This window comes from Tauraco erythrolophus, chromosome 2, assembly GCF_009769465.1.
Source record: "Tauraco erythrolophus isolate bTauEry1 chromosome 2, bTauEry1.pri, whole genome shotgun sequence".
In the NCBI taxonomy this organism is placed as follows: Eukaryota; Metazoa; Chordata; class Aves; order Musophagiformes; family Musophagidae; genus Tauraco; species Tauraco erythrolophus.
In genome coordinates, this window is record NC_141466.1 from 108,449,694 (window position 1) to 108,471,604 (window position 21,911).

A 21,911-nucleotide genomic window follows, 5' to 3' on the forward strand; every position below is an offset into this window, starting at 1 on the left:
CCACACCCTTGAAACTCATTCCAATCCTATTGCCTACAACAAATGAGTTAATGTGCTTATTTGAAATTTAGAAAGTATTCCATCTTACAGAATGCCCCATCCCATTAGAAATGGTACAGACATTCTTAAAGACCCCATCATGGCACATACCAGGGATGACCTACTCCAAGTGGGCCGTCGTCGGATAGGAGGAGGAGAGTTTGATTGTCTGTGGAAGAAAAAGTAAAGAGAAATACTAGAAACTACAATAATTCAATTCTGATTCAAGAATGAACGGGAAACACAAGAGATGAAGAATCTGTAAGTATTGCTCATTAATGAGATTTTAAAAAAAATATGAATAAATGGAAATAATTCAGGTCCTTCTCTAAATAGAGCAATTGTTCCAGTTCCAAAAAATACATGCCTTCTGCTCATTATCCTGTTTGACTTAGTTGGAAACACAAGAAAGAAAAACTCTGGTTTAAAAATGAATCAAAGAAGTCTCTTAAGCAATAAAAATTGAACATGGCACACAGGCACAGTCTCAGGTGACTTAAGGTGAACATTAAAACGATGACAATTTTATGAAATTCATAGCAATCACTCCAAAGCAATGTGTACAGATGAGGAGGGTGGGGAGGGGGAACAAAAACCAACTGGTTAGATAAAACTAGCAGAGCCACATACAATGTTAGAGTAGCCAGGTGCAGTGGAAGGAACAGAGTGCGGGAGGAAAAAAACTGAGGAAGGAAAAGAAACAAGTTGAAGGAGGCAGAAATATAGTGCTTACGTGAAGAGAGGAAAGGTGGAATTTGTCCTCTTACAGTTTCTGATCTGGTGAATGATGTTATGTGCGATTAGAGGAAATGCACACAGGAAAACAAACAACTATCATTTTAGCAGAGGGGAGGAAAATTATTTGGCAAGAAAACACACATTGGCATATGCTATCCTCAATATCTGTGACTCCAACATAGAAACTGATACCACACAAGACTGTGGTAAGAAGGTGAGCTGTTCTAATGGCAAAAATACATTTAAATTCCAGTTATTTCACTCAGTGACCTCATGACTTTCCCTATCTTTGTTAGTCCAAATATTTGTAAGTTGTATATGAAGCTGCTGCATACACCCAGTTCATGCTGCCCACATACTATAGCTCATAGAAATAAACATGATCAAAAGCTATTGCTTCTGCAGCCTGGATTTAGTATTGGACTACTGAAATGCACTATATGCTGCTAAGAAATGTCTTTTCTGGTTCTCCACTCACCTCCTAAGAACTGTTAATGCCATCTGAAATCTAATCAACATCCCTTTTCTCTAAGCGAAAAGACCATTCTACACAGTCCACCTCACTGGTTTCTCCAATATTCTAACTCACAGTATGTTAATATACTGTGTGCACACGTAGTATTAGAAAGCTACACCTTCCAATCTTCCCTTCATCATTTCAGTTTTATTTTCCAACAGATGGCATTACCCAGCTAAACAGATGAGATGTCCAGCTCTAACTAGAGCTGTTGATAGAGATGAACTTCTTCATATCTTTCCAGCTAAGCTGGTAAGTTTTGCAAGGGATTCATGTTCTCGTTGCTATACAAACCCCACATGTCATGAAAATTTCTCAAAACTCTAAAATTCTCAAAGTAAAATTTATCTCAAACTAAAGTTGCTGCGTGTTGATATAAATGAAACATACTCAGCTAATAAAACGACGTTTGACTTTTAACTAAAGCCTCATGAATTGTGCCTTCAGTTAGGATGAATCCACTCGTGTCAGAGGACTAGCTCAAGGCCAGTTCTTAAAGTAGAGCCTAAAGGAGACTTTGGGTTCAGATTCACAGTCTCTGCTGTGTCATGCTAATATGGCTACGCAGATTAACATTCCCAGGTGTCCTCCCTTGTTTGGTGCACATAAGAACCAGATGAATTATACTGCCCAAATTTGAAGATGACAACCTGTGTTTTCCAGCAACCTTAGCTGCTAGATGGGTAGTGCATCTTCAAAATGCTACTGCAGTTCACATTTTGGCATGTTAACATATGTCACCTTTTACTCCAGTTTATACTAACACTCTGAGTTACAAACAGCAGGGACCATGGGCTTCAATTTAAGACACTGTCAGATTCGGCTACTTGGGGAGCATCAAGCCTCACAAAGCTCAGAACGAAATTTCATTCTTAATTGTCTGTTCTTGCTGGTGGTTAAAACAAAATAAGAAAAAAGGAAAAGGGGAAAAGAATAACTGACACAAGTGACTACAAAAAACGAACAAAACCAGACACACCAAAACTCAGAGCAATTCCAAAGCAGGGTGTCAGAAAACAACTCTGAAAAAGAGTACTCACTCTGTGCAGATTTTGTTCTGTTTGTAAAACTTGTGTCTTGCTGCAAACAGTCGTGAAATATATTTGGCATTTTCAAGATCATCCTTTAAACACAAGGGGAAAAAAAAACACATTCATTTTGATATTCTTACCAAGAAGTAACAAAGAAGAGTTTTCAAAATCCAACTGTAGTAATACTTGGTAAGGTCCATCAGGTACAGAATCAGGCTGCCAAGAACATGCCTAGTGCCCTCAAGAGCATTCAAGGCATTGAATTACTGAAATACAGTGGCATGCCTTTACACGCTGCCACTTCACTGCTAAGTCACAGTGGGGTGGGAGGAGGGACAACAACAACAACAAAAAATGGCTCAAGCTTGCTGGTCCAGTTTCTATACTGGCCTGGGTTCAAGGAGATGTGGAATGATTTTAAATAGCACAGAACAGCACTACAGCCCTCCGAGTTACAGTATGTGCACGCATGGTAGCTCGTGCCCAGTTCCTACAACTGCTTATGCTGCTCTATTTATGCCAACATGAAAGACAGCGTGGCACTGCAGATGTTTCATCCAACAAGCACTTCAGTTTTTTGCAAGCTTCCCAGAACAGTATACATTGGGATGCTTGAAAGACAATACAAATATTGGTAGCTAAATTAAGTAATTTCACTCTCTGCATAAAGTAAAATGTGAACTTTGCAGGAGTGGGGCTTACGGTGAGTTAGCCCCTTTGGGAAAGTGGAATTTTAAAGGTTTATTTTTTATATAAGCAGCTTTCTTGATGACACTGATTAGATGTTTTTCTTACTGTGTGAAAGAGCACATTCTCTTCTTTGTTGATCAACTCTAGAACAATCGAAGACTTGTTATGTGCTATATTCCCAATGTCATTCCACCTGTAGAGTAAAAAAAAATGCAGTAGAGTTTGCCAACACATACACTGAAACATTTCACAAACACATTAAGAATCCCTTAGTCAACATTAGTCTCATTTTATGGGAAAGCTTTTCAGTAGCTGTTTGGTGAAGAAATATGGTCAGGAAAATAAGGAAGCCATGCTCTGATTAAAGGAAAATCAGATATTCAGCTTTTAACCCAAAGCAGGAGAGTTAAACGCTTTCTTTAAAAATATCAATTTGAAGATTCACAATGGAAGATAACATTGAAAACACATTAACAACAAACATTATGCTGAACTGTGGCATTTTTGAATTGATTGATTTTAGCCACATGTGATAAAAATTTTTTACTTTTTTTTTTTGAATAGTGTCATTCCTCTCCAAATGCTGTTTCAAACTTTCCTCCACCACCAATTCTTCCTAAAGAAGGTTAAATCGACAACATGGTTATGTAGGCTATGCATACCATGTTAATACACTGGTTTTATGTTTGCAATCTTTCTTTTTTTTTCCAAGTAATTGTCAGGTTACCCAAGATCAGAGTTATAATCTCCTTACAAATAGCTGACAGACATTTGCGCACATTGCATGCAATCCATGGGGATGGAAAGGACTTGTTTGTTCTGTTTGCAGCATGCATTCCTCGTCATGTCATGGCAGGATGCTCGAAGTGCCTGTTTCCAAAGAGCAAGGATCCCAGCACCAACTGTCCCTTCTACATATAAAGAAACTTCTTGCTCTTGTCACCTGGCACAGTTAAAGGATTATCTAATTTCTTCTCAAATTTTAATATGCAAAACATTAGCTATGTGGAAAAGGGAGCCCTAATGTTTTTGAAGATGACCACTGAAAGCCCTTTTAAGGCAAAAACCTCCCAACATCCCAGCTCAAGTCTGATACAAGCCTTAGCTACTGACTAAAAATTAGCATTCCTCATGAAACACAATTTTTTGGCTACACAAGTGTTTATATTCTAATAACAGGGACTAGTAAAAATACACTTCAAGTTAACACTGACAGTAATGGAAATACTCACCAGAAGAGTAGCAGAGAGGAATGAATGAATGAGTCTCCCTGCAATCAGGGAGATTTCTAGCAACATTTTCATACAGAAAAAACTTTTATAAGGAGTAACAAAACCCACAAAAGAAAGTTAATAGAAAGGCTTAAGTGATTCTTAATAACCAAACTAAGCAGCAGAACAAATAAACAAGTGACACAGCCAGGATTTTCGAAACTACCGAATGAGAAAGTTCAGGGTTTTTTTAGCGGGACACCTAAATATGCCAACCAGATTTTCAGAAACGTTGAGTGCCTGGGCTGCCAACCGTGAGGTTTAACAAATTTGCATTCGAAAGCATCAAAGAAGCAGACATAAAGGCAAGAAAAGTGATCAAAGTCTTGTAAGTAGAACAAGATATATGACAGACAACTACGTCTTTCTTGCAGTCAAACCCATTCAGACATCAGAAATTATTCTTTATCACACCTCTCAGGGACAAGAGGCCAAGCCTGAAAACAGTGAGGTAACCACTCCTTGGTTGGAGGATTGGCATCACTGAAGTCACATATGTAAGGAAAAAACCCCACACATGGAGCTCTGAAAAGAAACTCTCTTTAAATACAGAAGACCCTAGTTTTTACCTGTAAACCACAGTTGTCCTTCCAATTCTGTTTTTTATGAAGATTCCCATGAAGAAAATACCGAGCTGTATGTCATTTCCATGATTATCCTGCAGAGAAAGGATATACCTTTAGTTTAATAAAGAAACTGACCAATACATGCATACGAACACATGCTGACCTACCAAATAGAAGCCCTTCTTCGGGATAAACACAGGACTAACCCTTGACTAATCTACATTTTGCTGCTTGACTGGACTCTGATTTTCATTATTTCAAAGCAGTTAACTGGATTCATTCTGTTGATTAGTGAGAACAGACAAAAGCTAAACAAGCGTCAGGTTCTCCTCTATCAAACACCACGCACACCGCAAACTGGCATTCATTGTATAATACCCCACATTCCCTATCATTGTGATTAGAGCTATCTAGAGCCTATATGACTACGAAAAGCAATAGTCCCCTTTCACATTCACAGCATTTCTCCAGTCACCTGTTAAAACATGTTGAGATTTCAGAAAACCACACCTGGGGATGGAATCTCTCTCAAAAGCTATACTCTTCATGGTTCCTCCTTTAAGTACTCCCTGTAGAAGTCCACAGCACGTCATTCTAGAAAGTACTTGTATCTCTACACAGATACATCCTCCTTTTTTTTTTTCCCCCCAATTATTGGGTTAAATATTCATCTGCATGCACCACAACGTCCACTGTTCTTGCATTATTTTTCACAAGTTCTATCAGTTTTCTGCCTACTCCTATCTCCTTGCAGGCTCCTGCTTGAAAAACCACATGCTCCTGTTCCACTTCGAAATCAGTTGTTTTCTTAAAAATGCTTTTTCTTTTCTGCTACAAAATGCTGTTGACAAAGAGGTTTTTCTACATTTATCAACAAAAACAACTCTCCCTCAGCTGCATGTATAGTAATTGATTCAGATTTTAAAGTGGCAAATAAAAATCATGCTAACACAAAGAATGTGGTTAAAAAGAACTGCTAGAAGAAAGGATATGAGAGAAGTTAATGCACTACGCATGAGCAAACTCTAGAAACCATCAGGCGTCCCTGCATTTTAACAGATCGGATTAGAGCTGCTCTCCTGGCCTTGCTGTATTTGATCCCTAGAAGGCAACAACGGAGCCATCTCCACCTGTTTCTAACTACTAACTGCTAGATGTTACGCCTGGCACAAACAAACAATGGATGACAATTTTCAAGCTCCAGCTTACGCGGTGATTCTCAGTGCCGCATACACCAGCATTCTTCCACATATACTACAAGTCAGCAGAGGTCCTTCAGCTGACAGTCTTCAGTTTAGTCTGATTAGAGGACTACACACATTCCTCTGCCTTGTCCCAGAGGCAGCTTTAGAAGGCAAAGAGACAGGGAAAACATTGGGGAAAATGTATGTATTCGTACACATACACTTGTGTGTGTGTATTCACAAAGATATCTATATAGAAAGAAAGAGACACACATTCCTAATACCATTTTCTAATAGAAACAAATGACAAATCTTTCATTTTAACCTTTAAATGCAGTTTTATTTGCATAGAAGGCCAGCACACTGCTCTTTGATAAAGGGTAGTAACAACCTCTGAAATTTTGCAGAGCATCCAGTCCACTGTTCATACTTATCTTACTGATACGCAATGATATCTAACGACAATTCCAAAACAGAAATCCTTTGCAGCAACATGCAGCATTAATCCAAATTAATTTGAGGAAAATATTGATTTCATTCATTGGCAATAAACATTTCATATTTTTTGTTGCTGAGTAGGGATTTTTTTTTACCATTCAGGTCCTCCCCTTCAGATCAATTTTGAGATTGCCCACGGGATTAATTTTGACTTCAGCAGAAAGCTTTTCTGTTTGGTGTGGGGCTTTGTTTGTTTGGTTTGTTTTTTAAATTCCAAGTCAGTTTTAACTAGTAGAAAAACTGCTAGCAGTAAACCAGTTACAGTGGCTGTGTTGGTTAGCAAAGAGAAAAGGGTCATGCTGGTAACAGCAGTTTTCAGTTTCTCAGCACAACTTTATCCTGGTGGCATGTGCTCCATAAGGCCAGGCAGACTGTTCATGGCAGTAAGGGGCTTCCAGCAAAGGGAAAGTGACTACAAATGTAAAATAAACCTTGAAACCTCCCCTCAATTTTAAATGTGTAGAGCACCTGTGTGCACATGTATGAAACTAAAGAAAGGTAAAATTAATACTCGGTAAATAGCAACTTAAAAGGACATGAAAAGGTCTTATCTTCTTATCCTGTTAAAGGAGACCAGAGCTGAGGTTCATTTGCTCCAGTCACTCTCCCTCAGACAGCACTCAAGAAAAGCAAGAAGCATCTCTGCTTCCAGGCCCTAGCACATAGCAACCTCTTCTGTGAAAAGGATTTTGGTGGAAGAGAAGTAACACTATGGGTCTAAGATACCCTCATGCTGCAATGTCTGTTCAAACTAGCAGCAGTCATTTCACCCTCCAGAAGAGTGAAACAAGTCTTGTCTCTTTTGGACAAACACGAACTTGTGTGCGTTGCAAAGGTCACTGCAAACTCCTGCGTTGTTTGATTTGGAGGCTCTTTTATAATATACACTAACATACCTTCACAGGGAAAATTTCCTGTCCAAACCCATCAAGGCGTTCCACTTCATTGATGTACATTAGCTCAGCTTCTGCTGCTGTAATGCCACTGCAATTAGAGTAACAAAAGGCAGCAAATGGTTCAATGTTATATGAACGCAAAAAATACTAGTGAAAAAGCTGGATGTTCACAAACCTCTTTAGAAGACACTTTGGAGATGCTGCCTAGAAATGCACAACACAAAACTGACTTTCAATGTTAGGATCATAATCAGCAAGGGGAGGAATTTTACTAAATGCTGCTAAGGTAAGGTACAAAGCACAGTTAAATTACAGGAGGAACAAACCAAACTGATTGTATTACTCAGTCTCCTTTGCACACATCAAATATTTTCCAGGTTTTATTAAACATCAGGCCATTGCATCAGGTTGTGTCTAGTTCTAGACGGTCAACTTGAGCCACAGGGGTCCTAATTTGCATAAATAGTACACAAATGCATTGAAATTGCTTAAAATGACTTAAAAGGAAAGACCCACATTTTCATGTTGCCTGTTCAAAAACACGGGCGCTAAATCAAGTGTTGAACAGATTCTCTTTCATAATAGAGAACAAACCACCTGAAAACTTTTTACACACATGTCTACACACGCTGCTGTCACAGCTCAGGAATTCAGACAGATTTCAGTTCTCCAAAGCAGGTCAGAATAGATTGCAGGTTGCTCCAAAAGAAGGCCACTATTAATGTTTCTCCTCTTTGCTCCTCCTTACTACAGCTTACAAACAGAAATCCAGGTACCAGGCAAATACTTGAGAGAAAGAGGGAGAGAAAGGAGGTGGAATGTGATCTACCTGCTGAAATGAGGATAAGTATTTGTCCTTTATGTTGCAGAAATAGCACTGAAGAGCACAGCAGGGGAGGGAAATCTTTCCTTTCAAGTCTGTGAGTTAACCGAGATCACACAAGCAGCCCATGGCAGAGAGAGAAGAATAGAACCAGGGCCGTTCCTGGCCAGCTTGGAAGCTTATCCTTTGGTTGCATCAAAGGCCCAAGCTTGCATTGAAAAACTCAGACTGAGAACGGCCTCAGATTCAGAGACTGGTATTTGCCCCTTTACTGCGATTTTCTGGCATATAATGGAGAGTGCTGCACCCTTCACATAATATTCTTATTGCATTTAATGTAATAAAGCTTTAAATGTAAATTCATAATAGAACACGAAAGATTATTTCCAATGACGTAGGCACTGTCATTTTCCTAAGAACAGCACTCTAGAGGTTTGAGTACTTCCACCGCCAAAACACCTCGGTGACATGAAAGAGGCCTGTTCACAAAGAAGGTATTTCTACTGAAGCTCTAATACCCACACTCCGAGCTCATTAACTAGTAAAAGCATATTGTATCTTTTCCACAAACAGACTTAAAACTCAACTCCTGTTATTTTCATTTCCTTTACATTGAGAGTGTGTATTCCCCTCTCTCTTGAACTAGGGAAAACCCTCGGACAGATTCTCGGACCACCCCTGATCAAATCACAGGGTCTTTCACCAGCAGGATTTAAATGAAACCAAGAGAAAGGAGTCTACTACATAGCACAAGTAGCGTTACACATGCTTATTAAACCTTCTGATGCAAATGCTCGTTTATTTGGGATTAAGTTCCTCGGCCATTTTGTGTTCACAAGAGGCAGATAATCTTTTGTAACAGACTAATTAAAAATCCAGTGAGACATAGCATAATAGTAACATGAATATAGGCTAGTTTATCCTTGCCAGAAAAGCACGAGGAGGACAGGAAGTCCTAGGAGGATGGTAACAAAAAAAAAAAAAAAAAAAAAAAAAATCAGAATCTTAAGATGTCAAGCTCACCTGTGAGTTCGGTGCTCCTGAGCAACCTTTTGAGTCAGCTCCTCTAAAACAGCTTCATCCTGGGTCCAATCCTGTAGAAATAAGAAGTAGCATCAAAAACTAGTCACCCAAAGAGAGTGACGATGAAACACAAGACAGGAATTATGATAGCAGATGTTTCAAGTATTGTTTCCTGTTCATGCTCTTTCAGGTAGTTACAGAGAGAGAACCTATAAACAACTGCATTGAAAATTCAGAGCATGGGATGCTGAAAATGTGCAAAAAGAATACGAGGGTCTGAGGTCTTTTATATCTTTTTCAGGAGGGAGAGTAAAAAGATACTGTTAAAAACAGGGGTAAGGTGCTTGTTATTCCAAAATAGAGATCGGCTAAGGGATCTTTTCCTGGACAAGGACCAAATGAGGCTTTAAAAACACTTAGAAGTCTACAAATTAATATATACATTTTAAAACAGCCCAAAATAATGCACAGACCATGAAAAACTAAGTCACTGTTGTTTACTGCCATGCAATCTACAGGTACTCTCTTTGCCATGTTTGCTTTGGAAGTTTTGCTACTTCTTCAAGTATGTAATAAAATGTACTTTATGCTTGCAACACATTTCTGAGTAGAAATTTTTATCTTCTGCAAATTTAATAATGTGTAGTAGAAACAATTCTGAAATAATTGGGAGCAAGTTAATAAAGGAAGTCTGCTCATAAATTCAAGGAAAAAAAAAAAGGAAGCTGAAAAACTTTCTTGCAAAACCTCAAAGATCTTATTTTTATTTAAAAAAGCCTTAAGGCTGCATGTAATGTACTTAAATACACCGCCTGTTTCTTGCTCAATGGGGCCCTCCCTCTGATATTTGCTTCTGCCACAAAAAAATGTGAAAGTGGTAGCGTGCTAATGAAAAATGGCATGGTACATGCCTATGCACAGCTACACACCTGTGGGGTGTACTGTGTACATAACTTTGTTCTTTTCCCTGCTGAAGAAATGCCATTTGACACACACTGTAGCCTCACAAGATCAAACAGTACAAATGTAGCTGCCCCTCCCTCATCCACCAGCTCACTTCACTAATGAATTTATAGTAACGTTCTCGTTGGAGGCTCTTTCTATGCCCGAGATTTGCTCCAATCCTCCCGCTTGCTTCAGGACTAGTTTATATCTGCAGCACTTAGCAACTGTCACTGAACTTGCTGTGAAATATTTACCATTATGTTGTCCACTCCTCCCCAGAAGAGCAAAGGCAAGTAGTTAAAGAAATGTCTACAGAAACTGTTGATTTAAGAGTAGGCTTCTGAAGACTGTAAGAAGGAGATGCTTGCTAATTTTGTTAAATTTAGCAATAGTAGCAAGGATGAAAGGCAAGATACCACAAAGTCAGCACACGCAAAACAGAATAGAGTTGACCACAACACCATGTAGGCAGCCGACTCAAAAATGGAAGTTCTAGGAGAGTAAACTGCAGAACTACACAGAAATTAAGCACCTGAAATCTCATCTAAAGGCCTAAACCCTCCCCTTATACTATTTTTCTGATCAGAAAAAAAAAAAAAATCAGTATATTCAAAGAACTTTGCAGAAGTTCAGCAATTTGCAAAGTGACAGCTCGACAACACGTTTCTTGGTCTATATTTGCAGCCATCTTCTTTCCTGTTTAGGCTACCATACATGACATCATAAGCCATCAACTATGTGCAAGATCATCAACTACGTGCAAGATCATCAACTACTTATCAACAGACAAAGGTGTCCTACCAAATAAATCCTGCTCCACTACTCAGGCTAACAGAAGTTTCTTAGCGAAAGGTCAATATTGAAGCCACATTATAGCTATACAAGGCATATTCAGATCTCTATACATTCATTAATTCCCCTTCTTCCTGCTGACTTTCTTTTTCAGGTGGTATTGAAATCTGTCTTCCAGCTCAAAATTCCACTTTCACTTCAAGACACTGTGCAGCTGTCACCTTTTTGGACTCAAAAATGGACTATCTGCTTCAGTTCCTGTACAAAGAGTGCTAGTAAATGGGATGAAATGCCTCTGGAAGTGCCTTTCTCAAGCCTTCAAATTACAGTGAGATTAATCATTCTCCATCTACTGCTCCGTTAATTGCAGAAGGAAAATAGATGCCTTAACTTCTAGGCAGCTACACTAAGGGCATGGGAACCCCACTCCACTTCCAAAGTTTTTTTCCAGTTAGAAAGAATTCCAAGGTCTTTTACATTTCATGAAGCTTACACTCAAGACTTGTGATGATGGACTTGTTCATCCAAGATAAAGCCAGCCTTAACCTCAGCAGGCTTTTTTTTTTTTTTTTCTCTGATCCATCCTCCCAGAGAAGCTCAATGTCATGGATTACATGTGCTTGGCTTTTGTCACCAGAGTTTCTAACAGCATTAGTGACCAAAACAATTCCCTCAGCATTCAAACTGCTTGCTAGTTTCCAATGTAACAAATTTACAGCACAGTTCCCTGGAGAACATTTTGAGAAGACCTGATTCATGCTCCAATCTAATAGTCAGCTGATGTAAATTCACATTCTCTTGAGGAAAGGCTGCATGATTTGCCCTGTGATACATTTACTACACCAGCAGCCCTCACATCCCCTTGTTATGCTACGCTACTAATACTGCAGTACTGCTAATATACACCTTTTTAAATAGATGCAAATTCTTTTTTGATTCAAAGCAGTACATTTCTTTTGTTGATACCTATTCCTCATGGATGCTTAACAGGAACCCAAAAAGGGCTAAATTTCCATAGCATGTATTCATTCCAATACAATCAAGTATATTGCAGAGTATGGGGATCAAAGCTTATTTCCACTATGAATAGTTCAGCTCGGGTGCTTTTACTCTGGTATCAACAAAGCCATCTCTGAGACATGGAGAAATTATTCGTAAAAGACCACAAAATAAAGCGATAAGGAACTCACCGTAGGGAACAAGACATATTCTCGGAGGAAGTCATGAGATTCAAACTGATGATAGTCTCCAAAATCCGCTGGAAAAAACAACACAATTACTCATTTTAGCCCTTTCCACACGTTAAGATCACACTCGACCTTTACACATACGCTTATTTTCAAGTGGGCGAGCTCTCTCTGAAGCCACAACCCAGCACAAAGATTTGTGCTTGTACTTTAGCTTTTAACATAGAGGTCTGAAAAGAATAGTGTTGTTACCAGCGATCAAATAACAGCCAACAAGTAATTTCTCTCTTTTGATCCCTAATATTATGACCATTTTCAATGCTTAACCATCAGGAGTGCAAGAGTTTCTTTCTCCGTAGTCTTCATGAACTAATACCACCACCTAACAAGGCTGGGATTGCTCAGTCTCTTTAAAGACGGTGCACACTTTTGCTACTCCAATGTTCCCAACCTTTACGAGGAAAAAAAGAACATAAAACAACCTACCTCTGCTACAATTCTACATAATTGTACAAAAGATGCTTATTTTTACAGCCTAGGAGGTTAAAATCCACTAGGCAATTCTATTAAAAATGAATTGCCAAGAACTAACATGGTTTGAGGGGAAGAGGGAAAAGTCTTATCCTTCTGCAGCCTATGTAACAGTCCAGGTACTGTGTCAGTTTAATTGACTGGCCCACAGCTTTCTACTTGCTTTTCTCCTTCTGCATGTCTTTAAGAGGTACTAATCTCCATGCTCGCATTCACTCATCTGTCAGGCTGAGGATTCTTGTCTAAATGTCCTGAAACTGTGGAGTTTTGAAAACGCTTCCAAAAGGCTAAACTAAGTTAAAAAAAACCCACCGAACAAAGCCTATATTTATCTATCTGTTAAATACACAACAGCTCATATCAAAAGAATATCTTGCCAGGAGGTTTTTATTTTACATTAATTGAACTGGATCAAACGCCATCTACAAGATTCTCATGTTATAAAAGGTGGAAATCCCCACCGTAAATCATATTAGCTAAACATTCTTTCAAAGCTTCTAGACAATTTCACATATTGCAGGATGCCAAAAATGCAGTTTCATTTTGTTTTCACCTCAGAGTTATGTTTTAACATAAACAGAAAGAAATCAAAATGGACACGAAATAAAGTCTGAAAGTTTAAAAGAAATAAGTATTTCAAATATCTTCGGTCGCATTGCATGCAAAGGACAAAGGGAGTAATACAAGGTCAGGAATAAAGTGAACAAGGTTAGATGCAGCATTCTGATGCAATGGTTTTTGAAACATAACAGATTATGTAGAAAATCCAGAATATAAGTGATTACTTCAAACTGATTACGAAGACTGACTCACTCTCAAAGTTAGTAAAAAACTCTAAAAACACAGGACCAGTGAAACAATTTCAGTATCTATTTAGGTCTAACTTTTAGCCCAGAAAAAGCTTCATTTACTTAAATTGCAAGATTCAGTACAGAATCTCACAAATATATGTTCCTTTATTAATAAAACAGTTCAAGATTCATCAGGAAACATTTTTTTCTTCAATTTTTGAAGAAGAAATAAGACACTAAAACCGAATTTCTGTTGCCCTCAGAAAGATCATATTAGCATTACTCTCCATTGAACCTTTAATTTGCAAGCACCAGATCTTCATGAATGTTATTTATGTATATACTTCCCTCTCCCCTCTCATCAGAGGACATGCCCAGAGCATGATTGTCAAAACTCAGCTTTAGGTTGTCATAGTCAGTCGTGGACTGAAACATACTTTCTCCAAATACAGGGTTTCCTCCTCTGCCCATATACATTATATGATCTCACTTTTATTGATGTCCTTAGGAGGCTCAGAATAAAAATCATGCTGGAAAAAGTAGTTTATTATTAATATATAACTCACAAAACAATTATGGTCATGTGTTCTTTCGTACTTCAGATAGCACTATACAGCAAAACGAGTTTTTAATTAAAGGCAAAATTAAAGCTGCTGCTATGCTCTTTGATGTAATTGCATTTCAAACCAGAGAACGTGAAGCAAATTCATTACTGCAAAGTACTCCGTGGTTGGGGCTGGAAGAGCTGGAGTTTTTTTCAGACTCACTAACACGGATTTTAGAAATAGGAAAGTTGAACACTGTGATGTGGTCCATCATTCCCTCCTCAAGGGTGTGAGTGTTTCATCAACAGCAGTCCACCTATGCACTTTTAAATCACTAGAAAACCCAGCTGTTGTGAGTAGGAGTCGTACAAGGCCTTAGTTAGCGCCCAGTCAACATCTAGAACCAACGAAAAAAGCCAATGTTGGAAAAGGGCTATCAGGTCACACCATCTTACCTTGCACTGCCAAACCAGCTAGTCGAATTCCCTGCTCCAGTGACGAAAGTAATCGGCCATCAAGAACATCCTTTTTCACTTGTAGGTAATACTGGTATCTACAAATAAAAAAAGAGGACAAATCAGAACATTTGTATGTTTGCACATTTTTTACAGAGTAAGACTGCTGAAAGCAAGAAACACAGGTCAAGCTGTTAAACAGCAGTCTGTGCCTGGCTTCAGAAGTTCCACATTACCAAAACAAATCAATATGATCCCTACATGTGCAATGCTTCCAGGTGGATGAAAAGGAAAATAAAATGTTCTGGAAGAGGGACATCTGCTAGGATTACCTCCTCCATAAATTTTGTAGAGGTTATTGAAGATCATGCAACCACCAATACAAAAAGAGGCTCTTCCATATTTCTTCTATTGTTTTTGCTTCAGTGCTACCACTTTGAGAGAAGAAACAAAATTTTAGCAATATACTTTGGTCTACTGACATAACTTTAACTATGGCCCATATAGATGCTTTTTTAATTGGCATCTCTCCTTTGTAAGGATGACTTAGACACACAAATTAACCAAAACCATCTTCTAATACCATGCACTTGCTAATCCACAGTAACTAGACAAACCACATTAGTTTTAACCACAGTGACAGAACTCACATGTTTCACCTTACATTTGCAATAAAATAGATGAGGACAAACAAGAAGCTTTCCACAAAAAGCTTAACAAGTTACTGTCCTCAGCTGTGCATCCCTCCCATGCGCTGAACTGGACTAAACCCACAGCAGAGCTGGCTAAAGCAGCAGAGATAGGTACTAGTCCCTACGGCATATCATGATGGTTACAGTTTAGTGGAGACACAGCTTTTTATTCTGCAGGCACCAATGCATGTTCCCTCAAACTACCTGTGTGGCATGGGCAGTAAAACCAGGCAGGGGCAAGACAGGCAGCTGAAGAAATTATAGTCACATTTGTAAGGGCACCATATCAGCCACTAACGTGGCAGTAATCAAACACAGTTGAGTTACAGTGATCTTTGAGGTCCCTTCCAACCCTAACCATTCTATGATTCTATGATACAATGATCCAACATTCATCAGCTTAAATATTTGGTGCAGACATATCTAACCTGTCCCAACTGAGATGAAACACAATTCCTTTTCAGCAACAACTCATCAGATCTGAACACGAAGGTAAAGGTACTGTACCAGCACAGCCACAGTCCATGTGTGCACTCGGCCTCAAGCACCCAAACTCCAGACCTTCTGATAGTAATTGATGTGCCTGGATGACCCCAAAAACCAACAAAGAGGTTTCTCAGGCTCTGACCGGACATGCCGGTCTGGCTGCAGCCGATCCAGGCTAGGAGGTCACTGCTCCCTTCAGCTGCATGTCTGCTCACCCCCCTAAAGCAAAGGGCATCCCTCAAAACGGCATGAATTTAAAAAATAATTGCTGGAGATAAACCAGGTTAGGAAGAAACCATACATAAACATGTTAGCCAGTCTCAGAGACTGCAACCTCTGCAAGGCAGACAGTAAAGCGTGGTCAGAAAGACCAGGGACAGTAAACTTCTAGCTGGACTTGGCTGCAACCAGCACACCACATCTGACCTTACCTTTGAACCTCTGGGAACAGCAAAGAAACTGATCTGGTCTTGTTTTAACGATTTCAGACACGTGTGTAAGCCACCTTCCCAGTACCAAGGCAATTAATCTTTCCTTCTCAGAAACGAGAACCACTGTAATGCGTGTTACAGGGACTGCACTGCCTTAACTATACTCGAAAATGTTATCATTTAATTCCGTGTGGAGGCGTTCAAAAATACCTATGCGCTTCAAAACCAGTGTAACCCGAGCCATGCTTTGAGGGCTACTAATGAAATGCAGCATTTTACATTTTTCTTCAGTTAACTCTTCCATCAGCGATGTGAGATGCAGTAACTTGCCACTAGACAGCACCAATGCTCTGACCAGACTTGTACTCCCAAGGCAGCAGAGTGTTAAGAAGCTACGAGCACTGCAGGGCAGAAAAACCCTCCCAGGGAAGGCCTCTGTGCTATTCTTCATGGCTGAGGAGTTCCCTTCAGAGTTCCCTTCAGAGTTCTGAATTTTTATGTGTGCTTAAAAGGTACTGGTTTGAGGCTTCCCCTTCCCCTCTCTCCCCCACGAAAAGCAGAAGAATATTTTCAAACAGGAAAAATATAATCTCATTTAACATATTTAGATTTGGCTTTCACACAGCCTAATGAAGATTAAAACTTCAGGGCGTTTTGAAATTTGATTGAGAGAGGCAGTGTAAAAAGCATGCGGCTTCTCAGCTTCAGCCCTGTGCTTCAGCCCCTTCTGCCCCAGGTTTCACACTTGCTCAATCCAAGAGACAAATCAGCTCGTTTCTACTTCTTTGCCATGACTAAATCCCAATTCTGAAAATACGCACGCTTTCATACAAGCTTGACATAAGCTGCTTTATCAAGTATGCAGGTGAGCAAGTGTTTGCTGAATCTGGTCTTCAAGACTTGCAATCCCAACAGCAGGCTGTTTATGTCAATGCTACATATACATGCATAAATTACACATTCTAGTCTAACAGAACAAAATTAAAATCCACATCTGCCATAAAGTTAGAGCTACTGTTAATGAAACACGAAGTTAAGAGACTACATGAAAGTCGAAACAGTGTAAAAATCTTATAGTGACATCCCAGCTTTGTAGAGGTCAAGAGAGTCACCAGCTTTAGTGGAGTCATGATTTCAACAACAGTGCTCACAAAACTACAGATAAACCATAGAAAGGTTTATTTAGGTAAGTGTCATCAAAAATACTATGTCAATGCAGTTACTGTAGTATCAAATATTACAACCAAAACTTTCAAGAGAAACAGTGAGGTGAGGTTTTAGCTTGCCAAGGCTTTAGCAAAATTGTTTTAAGACAGCATCCAGCACCCATTTTATGAGAAAGACACCCATTTACAGGTGTTTCACCCTGATTGTCAGAAACAAGTGACATTTAAAAATCTTAATAGGAATATTCCACAATTTTTATGGTACAGCTCTGCATTTACTAACACTGTAGCAGAATAAAAATCTAGGATTTATTTTATGTTGTAGATCGACATGCAGTAAGAGTTTAAAAGACGGATATAATTTGCTCTCTGACATTAACTTCTGTATCCATCAAGAGAAACCTCATGGAGAAAGCTGCCACCTTTCACAGAAAAACACACCAAAAAGCAATCACCTGCTGTGGCTCTGACACCCTTTTCTCTGGAAGTGCCAAGATAAACTGAAGAAGATTGAGGCAGAAACCTATGGTCTGTACCAGCTTCATCTTTACCCCCGGATTGACAGGGACAAGGGTCATCCACCTAAGATGACTCCTGGCATATCCTTTCATTGTGGCCACATAAGGCACAAACTGGGACATCTCCTTTCACAAGGCATGAACTGGAGTGGCTATTTCCACTGTCAAGGAAGAGGAGGAGCATAGCCTGGAGGAAGCTCTGCTAGAAGGCTCTAATAGCTCTACCAGCCACAGGTTCATGGCTCAGCTGTGCTGCAAACCTGTGGTCAGGCTCTCTGCCCAGCCAACGGAGAAGTTGGCCCATATTCTGTCAAGGATTCGAGGCTCCTCCATCTGAAATTACGTTATTATATATAAATGCTGTTATTATGTCACTATGCTAGCTGAGACTGCTCTTTGTTCACTTGGATTGCAAAAGTAGATCTATAATTTGAGGGAAATCAAACATTTTAAAAATGATTCAGCTATAGATTCACTGAGGAAGCTGTTCCAGAACAGCAGATAAAAACATGCATTTCATAAGCCTCCTATTAGGTGGTTTAGTTGGGAAAGCATATGGAAACTGAACAAAAGAGACGTTTGCAATCTGCACCCCCAAATAATAAAAGGCAAGAAATTCAAAATTAAGACTTACAAAGCTTTAATCACAGAGCCAGTCTGGCATACTAGCGGAATGCGGGGCAGAAGAGACCCCACCAGAGCCAAGTGGGCTGAGAGCCGAAATATCTCGCCTTCCTTGCTCGTTTTGGGTAAAACATTTTTTCGCAGAGCTGTTGTACATTCAATATAAAGGCTACTACAGTTTGCCAGTCTGTAGCTAATTCCAAAGGGAATGGGAGTGGACAAGTCTGAACAAAGCCATAATTATAAGGATATCATTTCCCACAACCCTATTTATCCAACACAGAAAACATTTAAAGTATATTTGCATCTATTGCATCAAGAAGCACACTTTTTATACAGTAAATAAGCTGCAACTGGACAATTATGAGACAACATCTGAACTCCAGAATCAACATTGACATTTTAGCAATCCATACTACACCAGAGGAAAAAAACCCAAACAGTTTCAGTAAGCAGGAGATAAGGGTACTGGTTTACAATTTAATTGCAACGTCCAGATTCAGACTCAGCTACAGCTGTGTAAATCTAGAGAAACACCATTTGCCTACACAATTCTGCACAGACCTCCCAAGATCAGCTTTCACGTTTGCTCTCCTGCCACTTCAAAGAAGAACGCGGGTGTTTGTACAGTGTCACTGAATTCACTGTACCCTTCCATCACCAATGTTTATCTGATGTATAGCCTCTGTTGCTGTTTTATACATGCAGAAAATAACTTCGTTTTACTGATTTCCTTCCTTCTGTTCAATAACCAGTGTTTCAGATACCACAAGCTACACACAACCCGGCCTGATCAATATCAGAAGCAAGATCTTTGTAGAGAAATTAAAGGATGGTTTACAAAAGTAAGAATATGGGTTAGTTTTGCAGAGTAATTGCACTGGTGCACTGCATCCTCACAATTTTCCTACTAGTGACTTCCACACAGAACCAAAAGGCAAATACTTCATTAATAATTATTCGATATTATCAGACCCAGTAGTCTAGTAATCAAGCAGCATCCAACTCGGCTAGGAAACGTACAAGAACAGGACAAAAAAATGCTTATTGCCTCAGGGATTTACAATCTAAATATACATTTCATACACATACATAGATCTATATGTTTATACAAAACAGTGACAGAATCAAGATAGTAAGGTTTAATACTCTTTGAATGCTGTACTGTGATCAGTGTGGATTTTTGTTATTTTTTCCCTGGTTTTACTTTCCTTCTCTGTACATCAGGGACAGGAAGGGTTTGGATTATAGGCATTATCTCTAGCACAGCAGGAAACACTTTTAAAAGACTTTCTTTTTTAATCAGTCGGTGTGTTTTTTCTGGAAATTTCAATCCAGTATGAATAAATACATTGCACTTTCAATAGCAATAAATATTTACCTTGAGCGTATCTGAAAATACACAAAGCACTACAAAACATGTATTAGTTACCCAAGAGGTACAATTCCTTTAAAATCGTTTCTAATGATGCAATTACTGGCATGACTAACTTTTTTATAACTCATTAGGTACCTTTTTGGCGTAAAGCCTATCTATTGGATAACTGCATAGCTATGTAGTTTAACTTCTTCTCTGGAGGAAAACAGAACTGCTTTACCATTTCATATCTCCAAAATAAGAAGTCCTCAAGACTCAGAGGAGAAACAGATTGGCCCACAAGTGGTTTAGCTCAAGACCTTCAGCTCTTTTCCAACTTCAAAAAAAAATTGCAATTAGAGTACAAAATGATCTTCTAAAATTAGGAACACAATAAATGCCTCATTGAATCACAACAACAGTCCGACTCAGCTCATTTGGGTTTATCTCAGTAGAGTAATATACTTCTGAGCAGAGACACTGCAATGTACACTTATGCAATAATCTGCCCACAGGGGAAGCAGTTTCTCCAGAACAGAGGCCTTTTATCATTTACTAAAATTATTTCAAGCCTTAGCTTTGATATTGATGTGTCTATTGTTCATCTCACACCTTCAAATCTGCCACAATCTTGGCTCTGATACTATTTAGCCACAAGATTCCATAGATTCCTATATGTTACATTTTATAGAGAAATCCATTTTTTATTTTAAACACAGGGTATTTTCTATTTTCCCAGTCTCTGAGTTAGACAAGCTGATGACTCAGCTATTTAATAGGCAAGCAAAGGAAATAATTGATAACGACCAAAGGTTATTTTTATTAATAACCATTCATAATAACACTTAACTCTTACTGGTTGCTTTTCTGAGAAAAACATGCTTTAAATAGCATTAATGATCATTAGCTTGATTTTATAAATAGAGTATCTGAGGCACATGGCTGGTGAAGTTACTTGTTTAAACTTGGGAGACCTAGATTTTGTTCCCAAGTCTCAATCCAGAGTACTACCTACTGGATGATGCTTATTTCATGTGGGTCACTCAATACACTGCAACAGAACTGACTGCAAACTTGGACTGCGTTTTATATGGCAAGAAAATAGAAGGCAAGCAGACAAGACTGGTCTGTTAAGATACAACATTCAGTATATTGGCAAGGATGGTGTTATGATTTCTGGGCTTGAGCATGCTGAAACACATTTTAGATGCAAGGATTCAATCAGCACATCTTAATCTTTTTAAAATAAGAAGTACATACATTGATGATGTCATTGTCAGTAATGCAGTGCTAAGGCCTCGTCTTTGCTGTTGTAAAAAACTTAGATGGTGTTGATAAACAGAACATCTCCAGCCAGCTCCTCTGGAATTTCATCAACTTCTCTCCCAGCAAAAGTCTGATGTTTTGCAGTACTAGACAATAGTCATTTATCTGGGATTTGTGTTAGAATATAAAAAGCAATGGCTGTGCTTCCACTACTAAAGGGTAATATTTTTGGAAGGGTATTATTGAGAACATGTCTACCACACCCTTTCACGGACCTTTAGAAAGATCAGCGGACTTGCCAGAAAAAAAAAAAAGAGAAGGAGACGAAAGAGCCTTTGTCACACATGCAGAAGGAAATTACTTCAGAAGAGCAAACTGTCAATGCCAATAGCAAAAACACAGTCATAACCGTTTCTAGGGTACAAACTCTTCAATCACAACCACCTTACAAGGTAGGTGAAGGTTAGCTTCAGGTAACTGAGAAATGGGGTTGTTCAAAAGCAGCATCCAACTGTCTACATCCTGGTTTCCTCCAGCAGCTGGATGGAACACAGGACTGAAACTAAAAATAAAATAAATGAAATACATGGAAAGATTTGTGTCATTCCTTTTCCCCTTCCTAATGAAACAGAACAATGCTGGGTTAGCATCATTTTCACATGTAGAACTGAAAAAGAAGGACAGATAAAAACACAGTTCATATCACCAACATCGCTCAATCTCTCTCCTTAAAAGCAGCAGTTTATAGCTGAAGGGGAGAAAAGAGGATTTGGCTAAACCAGGCTAATTTCACAAGATGGTCACTTTCCATTTGTTTTGATATGTGACTTGTGAGCATAAGGACAAACA

The 21,911-nt window shown here is 39.0% G+C and overlaps 1 protein-coding gene across 2 annotated transcripts in view; it reads right to left on the reverse strand.

Annotated features, from left to right (window-relative positions):
- PTPN14 (protein tyrosine phosphatase non-receptor type 14) overlaps positions 1–21,911 on the reverse strand; it is a 72,044-nt gene that overhangs the window by 23,141 nt on the left and 26,992 nt on the right. Inside the window, exons 3-10 of one of the 2 annotated variants that reach the window (XM_009980562.2) lie at positions 14,523–14,620; positions 12,204–12,271; positions 9,277–9,347; positions 7,431–7,518; positions 4,856–4,944; positions 3,121–3,208; positions 2,335–2,417; positions 151–208 (exon numbers count right to left, since the gene is read on the reverse strand). In XM_009980562.2, coding sequence (XP_009978864.2) covers positions 151–208; positions 2,335–2,417; positions 3,121–3,208; positions 4,856–4,944; positions 7,431–7,518; positions 9,277–9,347; positions 12,204–12,271; positions 14,523–14,620 — 643 coding nt within the window. The remainder of the gene's footprint in view (positions 1–150; positions 209–2,334; positions 2,418–3,120; positions 3,209–4,855; positions 4,945–7,430; positions 7,519–9,276; positions 9,348–12,203; positions 12,272–14,522; positions 14,621–21,911) is intronic. The other variant, XM_086629411.1, reaches the window with a different exon arrangement.